Genomic DNA, 18,504 nt, shown 5'->3' on the forward strand with positions numbered 1-18,504 from the left:
TGGAGTCGACAGATCACTGAGGGATTGATGGGAACATTTCTGGAAGCAGCACTACAGCAGCGCTGTTGAAACACCTTGGCCTCTGGGCGGGCCGCTGCCCTGACCCCGAGCCCGAAGCCAACTCACAGAGGTGGCAGCCGAGGCATCCGTGAGGGCACCGGGAGCCCGTCCCCGAGGTCAGGGCACGCAGCAGGAGTTGCCTCCCGCTGCCCGGCCCCTCCGGTACTCCCAGCGCAGCCACCGGGCGGACGAGCCGGCTCTGGCCGCCCTTCCCCTCACGGAGCGGGGCCTGCTGTCCCCCGTGCGCCGCCGTCCCGTCCGCGGCAGCCCCGCTCCCCGGGGGAACAAGGCGGGCGACGAACCCTCCGAGGGGGCAGGAACGGGAAGGGAAGGGGCCACCCGCGGGCTGCGCGGAGCCCGAGCCTTCCCGGCGCGGAGGGGCCGCGGTGCGGGAGGGGCGGCCCGCGGGGGCTCCGTGCGGGCGGGGGTGGGACCCGGCGGGGCGGCGCAGGGGGCGCTCCCGGGGCGCTCCCGGCTCCCCCCCGCTCCCTCCCCGGCAGGGCCGGCGGCGGGGCCGCCCCCATTGGCCGCGGCGCGGCAGCAGCTCCGCCCGCCGGAGCGGCGCGGCGCGGGGAGGGAGAGAGAGGGAGGAGGAGGAGGAGGAGGGAGGGCGCCGGGCTGCGCTGCGCTGCTAGTCCGGAGCGGAGCCTGGCAGCGGCAGGAGCGGCGGCGCGGGGTGCGCAGCAGCCGGAGCCTGCTGGACGGAGGCAGCCCCGTCCCTCCGCCCTCCCTCCCCTCGCCTCTTTCTTTGTGCGCAGGGCAGGGGCGGCCCCGATCCATGGTCATGGGTGACAAGAAGAGCCCGACCAGGTGAGCGGGGGCGCGGGGGCGGGCGGGGAGAGGCGGTAAGATGGAGGGAACGCGGCGCGGCCGCCTCTGCCCCGGCCCCGGCCGAGGGGATGGCGGCGGGTAGGCCCTGGCTGGCAGCCGCCGGCGTGTGCTCAGCCCCGGCGGGGGGAGGCGGCGAGGGGCGCCTAAGATGGAGGGAGCGAACGGGGAGGGGGCGGCGAGCCCGCGCCGCCCCGCCAGGTACGCGGGGGGCCGGGGCGGGGGGGGCCCGCGGGCGGGGAGGGAGCGAGGGAGGCTCCTAAGATGGAGGGAGCGTGGAAGGGCAGCAGGAGGAGGAGAAGGAGGAGTGCCGGTGTCTCCCAGCCTGCCGCCGGTGCCAGGGCTGGTGCGGTGCGAGCACAGCCATGGCGGCTCCGCTCGCTCGCACTCCCCGCTCCGCGCACTCGCCGCTCCCAGACAAAGGGAGGTTTAACAAGGTGGAGGAGGGAACGCGCCTCCCAGCCCGCAAACTCGCCCACCCACCCTCCCACCCTCCCGCCGCGGGCGGGGGGACGCGGGCGGCCCGGCCCGGCCCGGCCCGGAGGGTTCGGCCCGGCGGGGCCGGGGCGGAGCTCGGCGCCCCCCGCACCTCTCCGGGCCCGGCCCCGGTCGGGGTTTGTCGGCTGCTCCCGGCCCCGCGGGAGAGCGGCGGTGCGAGCAGGCGCTGGGTTTAGGGGCTCTGTAACATGGTTTCTCATGTGTGTGTTTTCTTTCTCTCCTCCTCCTCCTCCTCTCTCTCTCCTCCTCCCGCCGCCTCTCTCCTCCTCCCCAAACACACACGTACACACACACGCTTCCCCTCTCCCTCCCCCTCCTCAAGGCCGAAAAGGCAAGCCAAACCTGCAGCCGACGAAGGCTTTTGGGATTGTAGCGTGTGCACCTTCAGGAACAGCGCCGAAGCCTTCAAATGCAGCATCTGCGATGTCAGGAAAGGCACCTCCACAAGGTACGTCCGCACCTTTCACCGCGGCTCGTGCTCCGCGCTGGGCTGCGCCGACTTGTTGATTTTTTTCGCTGTTGCCTGGATATCGGCTGGTTGCATCCCTTCTCTCCCCCGGTGCGGTCCCTTCTGTCCCCGTTCAAAAGCTTGTGGATTTTAAAAATTCTCTTTCAAGCGTTTAATTGGAGCTGGAAGACATGTTTCGTGGATGTGGCAGCATCCTGAATCTTTTTGTTGTTCTGTGCTTTTTTTTGTTGTTGTTGCTCGTGTACAGAGACGCTTTCGGAGATGCACAGCCAGCCAGAAACGCTCTGACTGTGGTTTGGGGCAGATGGTTTTCTGTGGTTTCGGTGGAGGCTTACCTGATCTCTACAGGAGTAGAAATGATTTAGGATAGGGAGCAAGAAAGGAAACGGCTGAAACTAAAGATGCCGTGAGAACAACTCCCTCCTTGAGATGTTGATCTCTGGTGACTGTTGTCATCAGAAAGGAATCGGCTTTGTGCTCAGTGTGGGAATGGTGCGGGTTTTTGAAAGCTTTAGCTGTCAGGTCTCTCTGATTGCCTTGCTCTGAGAAACTGTGGAGGTCTTTGTGAGGTGGTGAGTCTGACATGCAATAGTTAATTTAATTTCAAAAAAGTTGCTATTTCTCAGTTAGAGGGTTCGGAAAGTTTGTCCGGGAGGTACCAGTTGACGCTAAAGCGGGCATGTGGTGCTCTGATTTTCCTTTCTTTTTATGATTTGTTCTACCATGTTGGTTTATGATTTTGCTAATATTGTACCTTCCAAATTTGAGTTCCCGTTGCGGTGCTCTGGCAAAGAAATAGTCTGTGAGGTTTCCATTGTGAAAGGCGTCCTTTTCCTTGAGTGCAGCTGTGTATTGAGGTGCTCTCATCAGCAGGCTGTTTGCATGACTTGGCTGTCTTGGCTTGATTGACAAAGGAGGTGAAAGCGTGTTGGATTGTTATTGTTCGCACTGTGCTTTAGACAATGTGAAGTGCCTACATTTTTAATGGGGAGCATGTTTTCGGGCCATTGAAACTCTGAGTTACAGCGTTTTGTGATGCATGTCAGCTACAAGTATCTGTGCTTTTTACAAAATGTTCAGAGGTGTTGAACTTAAACCAGTTGTAAATAGCAGGGTTAGAGCATTGAGTAAGGTCGGGCTTTGGGACAGCAGTGTTCTATGTGCACCTGGAGCTGATTCTTGACTCCTTCAGTCTTATTTAGTCGTGCAGCTGAACCTTCCCAGCACGTTTGATTCCTGCGGGTTTCTGCTTCCTTGGCTTCCTCGTTGGCTCAGGTGGAGCGTGTTGCTCCTGCCTGGTCCTGAGCTGCTCCTCCGGAGCGTGGCCGTGCAGTCCCAGCACGCTCCCAGTATCACACCAGTGCCTGGGTGTCAGTGGGAGCGCAGCCCTAAAGAAATGTGGGAGCCCAGATGGGATCTGTCCTGTATCAGACACTGTTATTTTCATTGGCCACCATGCTGCTATTCATTTGGAGAGCAGCAGCCTGCTCTCACACGCCCTTAGGTTTTTATTTTTTTTTTAAGATAATTTTCAAACTGTTTGTTGCGGTAGTAGGATGGTTTGTGTTTTAAAGGGCCATTAAGAGCGATAGCAGTCGATGATTTCAGGTTAAGAGCTGTAGCCTTACTTGCAGATGTGATCATCGGGTCTAGAACATTGTAATTCTGTTTAGCTTTTAATGGACTCTTATGAATGGCTTCTAATTTTAATTCATTTAATTCATCAGCTTTCTATTCATTTTTGCTGCTTTTAAAATTGCTTTTGTTTGTAGAATTTGAGAAAGTATTTAAAATATTCAATGGCCCATCATGTCTTCTTGCATATTTGTGTAATTTATGAATAAATATAACAGAAAGCAGGAGTGATTGAGTGTTCTGAGAGAGCATTGTGTGTTGGGAAGTTCTGGGAGGTCAGAGCTATTTGTGGTGTTACTTTGAATTTTGTAGTACGTGACGGACGAGTCAGTGCTGGGAAAATTATTCAGAATTTTTAAAATAAATGACTGATGTAAAGATACTTAATGAGTTACTATTGATAACTTATTACTTGAAATATAAGGTGTATGATGAGCTTGACTTTCAAGTTGCAATTTGACAAGTTGATGACGCTTTTCCACAGTTAAAACTGCCTTGCTTCATTGTGCCTTACTTCAGTAACGCTTACGGAAATTTATCAAACTCACTTTTAAAAAAAACTCAACCAAGTAGTGAAAGACATAGTGAGGCAACTGTTTTTCATCAAATTATTGTGTGCAATCACAGCATGCCCAGGGATTTTTTTAAGATCTGGTATGACCTACTTCCTCCCTCCCTCCACTGTGAAGCCAGTTATTTGTTGTGGAATTTACTTTGGCTGATAAATATTCTCTTATTTAAGAACTGGTGAGGCCCTTAGCAATTCTCACCGTGTGTATATTTTTTCAGACTCAATATAATCTGTTGGTGTGTGGGAGGGGTAGCTGGCAGCAGTTAGAAGTTTTATCTTCTCAGATCCAACTATCCCCTTTCCCTAGGATCTTGTAAAAAGAGCTTCAAACAACAGTGAGTTTTAGAGTTGACCTGCTCAGTCAAAATCATTGTAGAGGCTAAACAGTTAAATTGCACTCGACTGTTTTTTCAAGGAGCTGTTTATAAATATTTCAGGTGCACTTTTAAATAAAAATTAGGTCAAATCCATCTCTGAAGAATTGTTGTGCAAAGATTATATTAAACCTGTAGCACTTGAATACTGGATTTGTTACAGTATGTCACTAACTTCCTTTCCTCACCTGGATTCTTGCTATTTTATGGTTAAACTTTTATTACTTTCTATTTAGGCAAGCATGAGGGTTTATACTGTTTATACTGTGAGGATGATGGCAAAGACACCAGTTCTGTTCAACACAGAGCTCAGCTGGGTGAGATGATGATTTAGCTGGCTGCAGAGTGAGCAGTGGGGAGCTCTTTGCTGGGCTTTACAGTGCCTTATTCCTTTCCTGGAGATTCTTATTGGTGTCACAGCACAGGGAACTGGTGCTGGTCACCACTTTCACTTGTGTCCTGTGGTTCTTCTGGTAGTTTGCTCTGATGTAGCAACACCAGCTCCTGCACTCAGGAGAAGACTGGAATTGAAACTTCTGCCAGGAAGTTTGCTCCACAGATGCATGTTCCTTTCCAATATCCATTACTTCTTCAAACACGGAAGGAAAGTTTACTTTGGATTTCCTAAGAATGTGAGGGCAGGATTTGGCCTCGTATTTCCTGTGAGTTCCTATTTGGGGTAGGTGATGGCTCTCTGTTTCTGTTTGTTTTTCTTAATGGCATTCTTGCTCCTCTTCTCCTTTGGTTCTCTGATAGTTTACATATATTGTGTTCCTGTACACCTCTTGTAATTTCCTTTCTCCTCCCAAGCAGGGCTGTGAAGTGTTTGTACATGGGACTGTTTTCAGACTTCATTGTGAAGGAGAATATTTGCCCCCCTCCTTATGATTTAAGTTTTTGAAACTTTTTGGATGAATAGGCAAGCGGTGTGATGTAGTGGAGCTTCTATGATGTTAATTTTACTCTAAATTTGGGATGAATGCTTTTCCAAACTCTACATAGTCTTATCATGAATGTGCCTTGAGTACAGAGAAATGCACTTAAAGTCAGTGAAAAATGTGAAAGCAACAAATGGATGTCTGATATGCAAATTAACAACATGATGGGAGCTTTTAGTACAAAATTGAGTTGAAATGTATGTGTCCTCTGCCAGGTATAAACTGAGCAAGCATTTCTGTTTTATTTGTTGCTAATACCTGTATGCCTGAAGTGCAGGGTTTGGAGTTTGCATCAAGTGATGTGAATGTCCACGTTATTGTGGAGTGCCCAAGAAGTGGTGACAAGTGCTTCACGTTTTTGCCATCCTTATTTTTGAGGGGAGGCTGAGCTAAAACTGTTTATATTTATAAACTGAATTCTCTTATATGGAATAGATGTCTCAGATATTGGCCTTTGTTTCCCGTCAGTTCTGCAGAAAATTCTCATGTTTGCAGGATCTGAACTACCACCTTGAAGGATGCAAACTACTGTCCATGTCCCCATGGAAAAATATTCTCTTCTGCATCCAAGCTGGGCTGACCAGAATAGGCACCAGATAGTCCTGCTATTCCTGGAATGGGGAATCAGGCTTATGATCTTGACCTTCATACAAATAATATGTGCCCTGCTTATTTGCCATGTGTTTGCAGGACTGTTCTGAAAACTCTTGCAGCACTGTATGGCTGTGGTGTAGGTTGGAAGCCAAGTGGTTTAATTTGGTTCTCTCAAGTTAGTTAGCTTTCACTTGCATTAAGGTGGGTTTTATTTAGCATCATAGCTGGCCTTTATGTGGCTTAATTTCTGTAAAAAAGGAATATGAAATTTGTATAAAAAAAATTGTGGGAGCAATGTTGATGCTTTTACTCTGGAATACTTGTTTTGTTTAAATCTGTTGTTAAATCATCCCTGTTTTTCCTGTTGATTGCTGAATTTAAATGGCTGTTGGATTAGGAGAGGAGTGAGGCATGGGCTGTACTAGCCTGGAGCTGTGGCAGTGTTCCACTGGACCATCCACATCCTGAGGCTGTCTCCTCAGGGACTGCTGTTCTGGTAGTGGAGGGTGCCGTGTAACTCTGCCTGGGTACTGCTGAGTGCTGGAATGCACAACACCTCTTTGCAAAATGTTTGCCCATGTGCCAGGAGCTCTGGAGATTCTTTTGTCTCATACCTTATTCACCAGCACTGCCTAAAAGTAAGAGGCTGTTACTTTGTGGATTTGGGGAGTGCTTCTGCTACATCTGGCAAACCCACCCGGGCAGAGGAGCCAAGGGCAGGAGCAAACACCATCTGACAAGCAGACAATGCTGATGGTTCACAGCAAACCCTGAATTCTGAGGCTGTGGTTTGACAACAAACCAAGTTTGAATCTGTGACTTGTTTTGCAGAACCACATGTGTCTCAGCCGCATGGCTTGGAGTATTGATCCATTATGAACTGACTTCTGGTACAGATTCATGCTACGCTTATTTTTTAAATTGGCATGGAGTTAGTCTGCGAGGCTTCAACTGAGCAGATGAAGCTGTTCAGCTTCAGATCAGCTATATCTGTCAGCCTGGTGCAAGCATAACCCTGGCATAAGATCTGTGTCTTGTACTTTGGCTGTTTGAAAGAAGTGAGAGTTGTGTCCTGATTTGCTCTTTGTGGTGTTTGGCTCTGATTAATGATCTCATTACCATCACCCCAGGATTTCTCTTAGATCTCAGCACCTCTGGGAAATCATTCTCAGCAGGGAGACTCCTCAGTGTTGATGTGCAGCACCAAGGCAATACCCCTTTGCTATGGTTGTCAAATTTGGGTACCTGAGCAGCTGTGGGTGGCAAATTCAGTAGGGAGTATGGTGGTTCCTGTGGCTCACTTTGCTTCTACCACTTCTTTTTTTCTGAATGTCCTACTAAGGAATAAGCCTGTTGTTTTCCTTTTTTTCTATTAGGATAAAAAAATATTTTTGGTTAAAATAAATAATAAAATCTTCAGCCTGGATAAGGGATGTTGATAATATTTCTGTTGAGTACCCGTTTGGGTTAATTGTGGGTGGTAGGGTTTAATGTCAATCTCTGATTTCTCGTGCAGACTCTCTGAAGATCTAAAGGATAAACTGCAGCACTGAGTGTGTTAATACATCACTGGTAACATGCAGTGTGGATATTATTCATTTTTCCCTTCCTCCATAGGCTGCTTTTCTGGGGGATGGGAATCCAAGTCAAAGTATGTATGTGAGTGTAGGAGAGGACATGCAACCCTCTCTTATTGCTGTGAACAGACGTTGGGTCCACTGGGATGCCGACCCCTGGCTCCCAACAGGTCCTCGTGAGGAACTGGTAGGCAGAGGAATGCAGAGCAACTTTGTCTGCATGCCTTTCTTAATTGCCCTGATTGTTTCATGTTCCCATCAGCTGCTGCTGCGGAGGGGCTGCTGCCTTTGCAGAGGAGTGGGTGTGTTTGCACCCTGATGTGGGGTTTGTCTGGTGAGGGGAATTGGTTGAACTGGGGAAATAAGGCAGTGTGCAGTGTTGCCTGGAGTGATAGTTGAGAGGAGGGAAGTGGTGGGTGCACAGTGTGGTTCCCTGTGGCCGTCCTCTGCTCCTGTGGCATCCTGGCTGAGTGTCCTGTGCTCGGTGTTGGTGTTCCCCAGCAGTGTGCAGCACTCTGAGACCCTGCTTTGGCTGAATTTTTAGGTCCCTGAAGAAAATGCATGAGACCCAAGACCCTCATGAGGGGTGAAAGGAGTCCAGAAATGTGCTGTGGGCTGGATGGATTGTTTTGGCTGGCTACATCTGGCTTTTGTGCTGTAACTTGGGCACCCCTGCCATAACTCCAGGCGAGTTCACTGCTGATCTTGAATCGGGTGTCACTCGTACTGCTTTGCAGTATTGGTAGGCTTACTGTTCCTTGCTGTGGCACTGCTCCTTTTCTTCCTGCTCCATTGTTCTTGAACAGACAGGTCCTCCCAGAGTCCCTCAGTGAGGAACACAGAAGTTCACAGCACTTCTGGGGAGTCCTGCTGGTCTGCAGGAATATGGCAGCAGAGTGAGATGCACAGCTCCTGCATCAGGCAAAGCATGTGCTCTGCTTGTCCTTTATGTGCACTGCTTGTCCTTTATTTCATTTTATCTCTCCTTGTCTGGGGAATTCCTTGTAGGAGGAAACCCACTGACCTATTTTGTGGGATTTCAGGTGGTTCTGTAGGTTAGTGGGTTCCAGTCCTGCAATGTAGGTCACTCGCAAGGTGTGCTGGAGTTTCGTAATGCATAGCTCTGACCTGAAATAAGATTCACACAAACTCTCTCTGTGGCTGTGTCTTACAGCTGTACTTTGTCTCTTTGCACTGGGCTATTTCTTCACAAGGTAAAAGGAGGAATTTGGCCGTTTCCAAAGGGAAGAGCTCTTACAGGAGGTTTCATGAGGATTTATTTAAGGTTGTTTCAGACAGGTGAGGGCAAATTTCCCTTATTGCACTTTATGTTAAGGGCACAGCAAAAAAAGCAGACCAGGAACACTGAAGAGCCCATCCATGCTACCCTAAGCAGATGTCCAGGATTACAGGATACAACAGAAATAATGTGGAAATGCCTCCATTACGTTTATGTAAGTTTCTTTTACAGCTGACATATGCTAAATACATTGATTATCTCCTTGTGCAGAGAGATTTCCTTTCCATCAAGCAGAGCTCCTTTTGCACTTTTTTGATATGTTTGGAGGTACAACTGAATCCTTAACATTGCTCTTCCCATAACCCAGCTATTAATTAGGAGCATGTTCTTTGTAGCAGAGTGCTAATTGGTACACCAAAAAAATCACTGCCTGTTGAACATGGGAAGATAGTAATTCTATCTGGCTCAAATATAAGTAAGAGAGAGAAAAGCATCACTTCTCTCTGCTGGCCCACTGGATTTTGTTTGACTGTTCAGTAACTCATTGTATTCCAAACCGTGTGAATCCCAAGTTCTCCCTGCAAAACCTAAAATTAATTGCTTAAAACTGGGTGTTGCTTTGGTAATATTTTGTTCCTGAAGTTCTCTGTTTGTTTCTGAAAGGTCAAAGTACACCCACAGCCAATCTTCTGTTAAGTAATACTGGAAATTCACAAGGAAAAGGGCTTTTAGGGGTCTAAAATATGGATCATGAAACGAGGAGGCTTGATTTGAACTGTATATGGTCTTTTCTCAGACACTGCCTGGTATTGTGGAGCACACCCTTGTGCCACAAGGATCAAGCTACTAAAATTTGGAGGGGGAATTTTTACAAGGGCTTGAAGGGACAGGACAAGGGGAATGGCTTCAAACTGGACAGAGGGTGGGGTTAGATGAGGTATTGGGAAGAAATTCTTCATAGTGAGGGTGGTAAGACCGTGGCACAGGTTGGTTGCCCAGAGAAGCTGTGGCTGCCCCATCCCTGGAATAATTCCAGACCAGCTTGGAGGGGCCTTGGAGCACCCTGGGATAGTAAAAGGTGTCCCTGCCCATGGCAGAGTGGTTGGAACAAGGTGATCTTTAGAATCCCTTCAAAGCCAGGCTGTTCTATCATTCTCTGTTAAGAAGTTCCAAAAACTTTAGTTTTAGGATCTTACCAGATTGGTTGTCTTTAAATAAAATGGAAGCAAAACAAGTCAGTTTTGGATTTTGTTTAGGGCTAAACAAGGAATAAATGTTTAGACATGTTTTCTCGAGCAGATTGTTTATGGGGATTTCAGAGTTATAATGAATTGTTTGTAACATGCAGAGGTGCTAAGTGAGACAAAATATCTTGCCTGAGATAAAGCTGCCTTTTTCAGATTTATATTTTTGAGTAGACAGAAGTGAGACTGATCATAATCTAAAATATTTTATCTGAACTAAATTATTTTTGTGCATGTGGAACTGTGTCTGGGTAATTCATGTGCAGCTTCACGTGGTCGATTTGGGGAGGTGTGCAGAAGATAAAGAACTGCTGGGATTTGGTGGCTGCAGTGATGTAAAGTTGATCAAAAAACTGCCTGATGAGTGGTGAGTGTGGGTTACTCCCTGCACCTCAGTCCCATAGGTGCAGTGTTTTATAAATTACAGAGGTATTTATTAATGGAATAGGATTACTCTCTTTTGTTATTATGCAGTAAATAAATACATGGAAGGATTTATATTTTCTTTCACTTCTGTTTGCAGGTGACAGTGGGGCTTGTATGATGTTAATGTGGTTTCAGCCTGTGTAAGAGATGCTGGAATTTACCCTTTAGCAAGTCAGCTAGCTAAATATCCTCGGGATGCCATTTTTAATCTGTATGATTATATTCACTGTCTGTGTTATAATTTGATCAAGAAATTTATGTCTATGGTACGTGTTTCATTCCTTTGTTTAATTAAAAAGAAAAAATATCTAGTTTAGCAGAAGGACGTAAATCTTACTTGTCCTGGGTGGACAAAGCATGCTGATCTGTTCAGGTTGCTGGAAATGTGTGTCTTTGCTGAAATATTTGGCTCTCATTATATATCTTGGAGCTCTTATTCTGAAAGTGCTTTCACTGTTTTTTTCGGAAGTGGCACAGAGCACTTTCTCTTCCTGAGATGAGATTTCAATAAGAGAGGCAATACATTGATGGATGATGGCCCTGTGATGGAGTCAATCAGCCAGTGCAGTCATTTGTCTCCTGGGGATACAGGGTAGAGCACATCATTAGCAGCAGAAGGGGAGGCTTTCCTCTGTAATGCTAATAGGGCCGGGGAGCTGGTTGGTGCCTGTTTGCTGCCATTGCTCCGTTATTACAGGTGCCTTGTGAAGAAATAAAACCGTTTTCATTTGTTATCTATGGGTGTGGATCAATTTAACAGAAATATTTAATAAGCTTTAGAAAATGCTTGTGATTCAGCAGAGTATTAGCAATTCGTAAACCTGCATCACATAAAAATGCTGCCCATAAAAACGGTGAATTATTCTGGGGGAATTTTGTGTGTCTTACTGGTTTTACACACAAGTAGCTTGAGTGGTGGAGAAAAGACAGGCAGCTGGCTGATTTGAAGGGCGGTGGGCCTTAATTGGAGGAGAAGTGTTGAAAGGGAAGCCTGTGGGCTGCAGAAGTTACTGCAGCAGAGTCTGGTGGCACTGGGTTTCTGTCAGAGCAAAAGGCTAAGCAGGAGGCAGTGAGGGAGAGTGGCTTGTCCGAGGGACAGCTGGGGCTGTGCTGCTGTGTGGCAGCAGCACTGAGCTGGATTCAAGGTAGCTTGGTGTGCTGGACATCACCCAGCTTCCCCCAGGGAGGGTGAGTTAGCCTGCAAACTGCTGTTCCTCCATGGCTGCTTTGCTCCTTTCGGGGCTCTTGGGAGCCACAGCAGTGATCCCACCAGGAGCAAGCATGGACTTTGCTCAAGGTAGGCAGGAGTGCTCCTGTTATGAGGTACAGGGCTGCAAACCTTGTGTAAGCAAATTCTGTGTCCAGAAATGGTCAGTTCCAACAGGGTACACATGGAAGCTGTAAATGCTGGGAGGAAAGGGTTGTTCCGAGTGCCTGGTGGGTGTTTCTGTACTCTCCAACACTGTGAGCAGGGGGCTGGCAGCTTTAACTTGCTGTGAATTTGGACGTTTGGGTAACTCACCTGCATGTTTACCTGTCTTTAAAGTAAATGCACTATGAAGTCCACATAGAGCTTATAGGAAGTAAAGTTTTTGGGAAGCACTTTAAGTTCTGAAATGTCTTCTCAACAACTGCAAGTGAAGTCAGACTTAACAGTGTTTATCTTCCTTTGTCTCAACTGTATAGATAATGGTCAAAATACCCAGCAAGGGCAGCCAGAAAGCAAGTGATGCTAAGCTGCTGGAAGAGTGTGGTGGGTACTTTTTGTACACTTCTTTTCTCCCGTGTGCACTAATGTCTTTGCTCCTGAAGTATGGGAGGAATGGCTCAGCTGTGTGGTACTAAAAGGCTTGTCAGAGTTGTGCAATTTTACATAGGGCTTAGCAGAGTGAGGAACATGCTTTGTCATGGGTGTGGGAATACAGGGCTCTGGCAGCAATTAAGAGTCATTAATTAGGAGTACTTATTGCCGGATGTGAGTCAAGTTAGTTGTAAGTTGCTTAACTTCTGAGGTCAAGATCTGATGCATCTGAGACATGCTTTGTTAGCATCCATGGGACTGTGGGGCTGTCCACAGGGACAGGCTGGAATAGCAGAGCACAAACTGAAATTTTGAGCTTCATTAGATGACTTATTGACAGTGACAGTTTGGCAGCACCTCTGCCAGCTGGGACCACACATTTGCATTCAGAGCTGTAGACCTGTGAAAGGTTCCTTGAGGCTTCTGGGTTGCATCAGCTGGGAACATACAAGTGAACGCCAGGAATTTACACTGCTGGGCTGAGACACACTGAATCAGCATTTAAAAAAGCAACAGTGAAACTTTCTGGTAAGGAAAAGCTCTCCTTCTCTATGAAGGGGATGACTTTTTTTTTTTCCAATTACAAGTTAACAAATTGATAGAAAAATCGATGACAAACAACATGGGTAGAATATCATGCCCATGTGCTGCATACCTGCTCTGTGAGTGCATGGGAGATCAAACCTTCGTGTCCAGCCTGTGCTCTTACAAAGAAGTAAAATGCAAGGACAGTCTCACTTCTTGTGCCTGAAAGAGACTCTCGTGCTGCCAATAGCCCAGCATGTCAAGCAAGTAATGGAAAAAGATCTGTAATAGTTTACCTGTTATAGTTCTCAGGGTTTTCCCTAATGTGCAAGGACAGTGAAGGATAACACTGAGCAGTAGTTCAGTTTTATTTCCATCTCTCTAGTTTTTCCTCTCTTGCCATTTTTTTTGAGTTTTAAGCCAGACTAACTTTCCCACTGGCACTCTGAATTCAAAACTCTGAAGTTGTACTGCTGTGTACTACACTTACTTGTTTATAAAAGCTGTCACAAGCATGAGTGGTTTATTTATTTTTTTTTCCACAAAGGTGTAGTGTGAGGAGCAGGTTTACTTAGTCACGGGTGTGGGAATACAGACATTGTGCTTAGAAATGAGTTCAATAACAGTTGCTTGGTTTATTTCCGAGTGTGCTGGCATCTGCAAATCTGTCTTGGTTCAACAAGTAGTTGATGCTTGGTGAGAATGTGACCTTTTGCTCTTTGCATTGATTTTTTGAGTCATGTCCAGAGGCTGCAGAAGTCAGCGCAGCACTTTGCTGTCAGCTGCAAGGGCTGGATCAGGCCTCTGGGATCGATGCACTCAGAAAAAAGGGGAATAAGTTGACATGAAACTTAACATGGTTGTCTTTTGTGATCTTGCTTTTTTCCCAAGACTGTTTGTTCAGGTAGATGTTTTTAGTAGATAAAAAAGACTTGAGAAATGTGTTGAATAAAGCCCTAAACAAATTCTTCAGGGAATAGCATGGTCTGTGTCCATGTAAGCAGAGACTCCTCAGACTACTCTTTGCACTTGGTCTTCCGAAGTCTGAACAGGGCCTGAGACTTCTACAATTCTGGATCTGGTTATTTTCTGTTTGGTTTTGGGTTTGTTTTTTTTTAAAGAGAGCACCTTGGTGACCAAACATTTTCTTGTTTTCAAGCAGAATGAAACGAAATATCCAGAAAAGCCCGAGAGATTCACCAAATTTTTCAGAGTTATAGTTTTCAATGAGCTTCATCTACGTGCTCACTTGTATCAAAAAGATTACATTCCTTCTCCCTGGAGTTGTATCCGTGTCTTTGCTTGTATAGCCAGGATTATTAGTAGGTAAGACAGGTCGATTATTGTGGCTTGCTGCTTTCCCTGCATGTGCCAGTTCAGGGTATTATTGTTAACAGCTTTTAAAGTAAAGTTCCTCCTGGAAGAATTGCTGGCTCCAGGCAGAAAAAGTTTTCCAACCACTTCTGAACTACTGGGACTGTTGAATTTTTTGAAATGCTGTTCATCACTCCACAGAACTGCTGCGAGTACACCTTGAATCATGCTTAGCCTGAAGAGCATCCTGGGGGTAGGGAGACATAAATAATTGTTTAATTGCTCTGCTGTGTAGCCTACATCATGTTGAGTATATAGAAAGGACTGATTCTAAACAGTGTTTTACTGTACCAGTTCTCTGAGTCTGATGATGAGCCTTTATCCCACTAGAGTTTAATGTGGTGGTAAGCAAGACATGCAAATGTGTCTTGACTTGAGTTTAAGTTTGTTAATAAAAATGTTTCCAGTCTCTCAGCTTTCAGATGTTTGCTAATTATATTAACTGAAGTATTGAAGTTTTAAAAGGAAAACATCATTGTATTGAAAGGAAAAACTTTGTCATTAACATGACATTAACAATGTTAATAACTTTTCATATTTCATTAGATTAATGAAAAAATATATCTTCTGTGGTTGCTAGCAGGTACAGCAGAAATCAGATAATATACTTCTATTATTTTAATTAAGAATACATTGATAACTCTAAAAATTCACTTTTGACATCCAGCTCTTAGGCTTGAAATTAATGTCAAACTTGGGCTTTTTAATACTCTAGGAAAATACACTCTTTTCTCAAAACATGCAGCAAAAGCAAGCTCATGAAAATCAGTATAACAGAGTACAGCCATTGCAAAATATCATTACAGTAGTTAAGTAATTAGCCCACTGCCTGACTTAGCAGGAGGGATAAATAATGCATGTAGAGTTGTGCTGGAGCTTGCAGGGAAGGTCCTGGCTGGCAGAGTGGCTGGAAGGGCACAGGCAGAGCCCCTGTATGACAGGGGTGTCTGCTGGGTCCCGGAGCTTTCAGTGCCTGTGAGGAAATGCAAACCAGACTCAGTTTTTTCCTTTTCCCTATAAATTTGAAGGTGGCCTTTGGGAAGAAGTCTCCCTTTGCTGTGTTAGTACAGCTTGGCTCCTGCTGCTTCCCAGAGGTGTCCCGTGGACAGCATGTCCCAGCCCCTGACAGAGCTGTGGCTCTGGTCAGCAGGAATGTTGGCTCTTTTTGCAGCAGACAGATGAGAGGTTTGATTTGTCTTCCTTTCAGCTAGAACTGAATATTCTGAATCTGTCAGTTGCTGTCAAGAGGATTGTACTTTGGATTAGCGAGCTCCTGGAAGCAGTTTGAATCATTGCAGTTAAAAGCACGCCGAACAGCAGTGTAATTAATAGTTATATAATGTACCCAACAAGCTTAGGAAGCCAGGATGCAACTTGGAAAGAAGCACAGCCTCGTGCAATCCCTTCATTGCCTGAGGACCACTGTGCATTTAGGGGTGATGTTTTTGTCCCAGGACCCTCATGGTTAGAGCAGGTTTGTTACTGATGTGTCAGTTCCACCACGAGACTTATGGAGGCGTCTTTCTGCACCTTTCCCTTCCTTTTCTCTGATGTCCTTCTCATCAGGCCCTGGTCAAACCAAGAACATGGCTCATGTTAGGCTTGTTGGAACTATTCTTTGCTTCTATGTTTGCAGAAATCTTTGGCTGTTGTGGTAATTATGGATGCCACATAAAAACTCCCCAGCTCCTGAGAATAAAACACATTTCTGCTGTGGAGTTTTTCAATAGACATTTCAGGGCAATTATGCAATACCTTTCTGCTATGCAATACCTGTCAGCCCTTAACCACTTGTGTTTTTAGGGGAGCTGAAATGACTACTGAGCCTTCCACAGTAGCTTCTGCTTTGTGACAAGCTCAAACCTGTCAGGCAAAGCTGTGTATTTCAGCAAGGCAGCAGGTGAGTCTGTGCACCTCAGACCTCCTGTCTTGTAGGGATTGGATTGGAGGTGTAATACTTTGAAGTTTTTTATACTAGTGTCTGTGAGTATGCACATAGAGATGGTGATAAAATTCTGAGGTGTTGCTCAAATTCTGAGTGAGTTTGGTAAAAAATTAATGTAATTTTCTTCCTTTAGCTGCTGCTGAACACTTCAGTTGTCTTAAACCTTTTCACTCCAATGTCTAAAAATGTTTTTTCTCTTAGCTGATACGTATGGTTTAGTGGTGGACCTGGCACTGCAGGGTTGGACTCTGTTAAAGGTTTATTCCAACCTATGCGATTCTGTGAAAAAGGGAGAGTTCTGCTGGTACAGAACTTAGTATTTCTGTTTCTAAAAAGGTTCTTTATCAAATGTGATTGGTGATTGTTTAGTTAGTGATTAATTAAAAAGTAATTCTCATCTGTAAAAAGAGCTACTTTGTTTTAAAGTGGGATACTACTGCTCAGCAAATGTAAGGCTGCCTCCCCTCCTGGTTTCTATCTACATTGTTTCCCCAAGTCAGTTTGCTCAATATTCACTGCCACTGACCTTGGATAATTAAGAAAAAAGTCTGCTGTTCTGAGAAGATAAATGCAGCTTCTGTTTGGAATGAGGCTGATTAGCTCAGTTGTGAAAGTGTAATTTAATGTCTGTAGTTTCTAGTGGGATGGATGCTGCCTCTGCCAGGCTTGATGTCCCTCTTCTGCTCCCTGATACCCGGCTGAAGCCCTTGCTGAAAATCCCCTGGGCCTCCAACATCTGAAACTTGCAGTGGACCTCTTCAATTTTCAATGAAAAGGAATTAAAGATTTATTTTCCTTTCTGAATCACTGACACTTCCAGCATATTCCCAGTGCAGCTACAAGGCTGCAGTTGTGCCCCAGGTGGGGGTTTGAGATTCCTGCTTGGAGCAGCAGCTGGAGCAGGGGTTGGTACACGAGGCTGTTCCTGTTCCACAGCAGGGTCCATGTCACTGCCAGCCCTGTGCTCGGGGGGCTGAGTGGAGACCAGAGAAACACCAGTGGAGACAGACGGCCAAGTCACAAAAACAACAAAAAATTAAGGAGAAGAAAATTTTTTTCAGACCTGTGAAAATACTTGTCAAAATTTGTCTGTTGAATAAGTCCCTTGCTCTCTTTTTTTTTTTCTCTGTGCTGCTGCTTGGGCTTTGTTTTTTGCTTCTTGCTTTGCTCTCTGAGTTATTTGCATTGTTTATGACTTAAAATACCTGCTTGTTTACAGTGTGAAGGCTGTTTGTTTTTTAAACATCTTCATGATGATCATGCAGTTGCATGGTATTTTAGTGGGCTTTTTTCTTAGTCTAAGTTTTCTACGAGACATTCACTACTGTATTTGCTCTGGCAAAGTACTCCAGGCTGAAGATGGTTCATAAAATTAAAAGTTGTTTTAGTGATTTTTTTCTTTTCTTTTCTTTAGCTGGTGTCAGCCTCTTCTTTAGAGAATATAATCTGGTGGTAAATTGTGTATTTTGTCAGGTTGTCTTTTGTTGTTACTTAGTGAGGGACTGTTCCTGATGGGATCTTTAGGTCCTGATGTGGTGGCAATAATTATCAATAAGATTTTGAATGGCATGTGAACTCTTAGCTTTTGAAGCCAAATCTTCAGCCTTGAAAATCTTCAAGTCGTCATAATCTTTCCCCCCTACAAAGGTAGAAATTTATTTGGGAAATTGCATAAGACTTGTTATGCAAGCAGTCTCTTTTTAGCCTCTGTGTAAAGTGTATTATGGAAAAAAGTGTTATTTTTTTTTCATATTCAGACAGCAAGTGGCACAAAAATCTCACAACTGAGATGTTTTAATGAAGAGAGGTTTTAGTGAAGGTTGTGTTGTGTTGTGTTGGGAAGAGAGGTAAGGCAGAACTGCACACAGCTCCAGCAAATGCTCACACCTGTTCCCACAGAGAGATTCAATTCCCACCATGCATCCAGTTCCAAGGAACAGTGATTGAGTGGACAGACTGTGGATAAAATCAACATAGATCTGTTAATTGAAATGCATTTTTCCTGGAATGTTGCTAGTAAACAACTTCTTAAATGAAATCTATCCTTACCTTACTTTACATCTCATTTAAGGATTTGCTGCTTACCCTAAGTTCTAGGTCATTTTTCACATGTCTGTGCATGTCCTGAAGTAACTCATTTTGTAGACATCTCTCCCTTTCCCTCTGCAGGCTGATGCATGGCTTAGTTTTTGAGTTTCTCTGAGAATCTGGTTTTAGATAGAATGAGTTGATGCAGTGAAGTGTTGCTGGGGTTGTAGGAGGACACTGACCCCTTGTCCACTTTACACCTTTAACTTCACAGCATTAAAACACAGTATGGCTGCTTCCCAACATCAAGGACCTTAGGGTTTTACATTCAGGTTGTACCTTGAATAAATCTGTTTAGTTGAGGAAGGGTTGTTTCA

General features: G+C 45.6%; 1 protein-coding gene across 1 annotated transcript in view; it reads left to right on the forward strand.

The window, feature by feature from the left end:
• Window positions 1-711: 711 nt before the first annotated feature.
• RYBP (RING1 and YY1 binding protein) overlaps window positions 712-18,504 on the forward strand; it is a 41,855-nt gene continuing 24,062 nt past the window's right edge. The window contains exons 1-2 of the mRNA XM_014873606.2: window positions 712-870; window positions 1,709-1,834. Of these exons, the coding sequence (XP_014729092.1) occupies window positions 839-870; window positions 1,709-1,834 (158 nt within the window). The 5' untranslated portion in view covers window positions 712-838. The remainder of the gene's footprint in view (window positions 871-1,708; window positions 1,835-18,504) is intronic.

This window comes from Sturnus vulgaris, chromosome 11, assembly GCF_052056855.1.
Source record: "Sturnus vulgaris isolate bStuVul1 chromosome 11, bStuVul1.hap1, whole genome shotgun sequence".
Classification (NCBI taxonomy): domain Eukaryota; kingdom Metazoa; phylum Chordata; class Aves; order Passeriformes; family Sturnidae; genus Sturnus; species Sturnus vulgaris.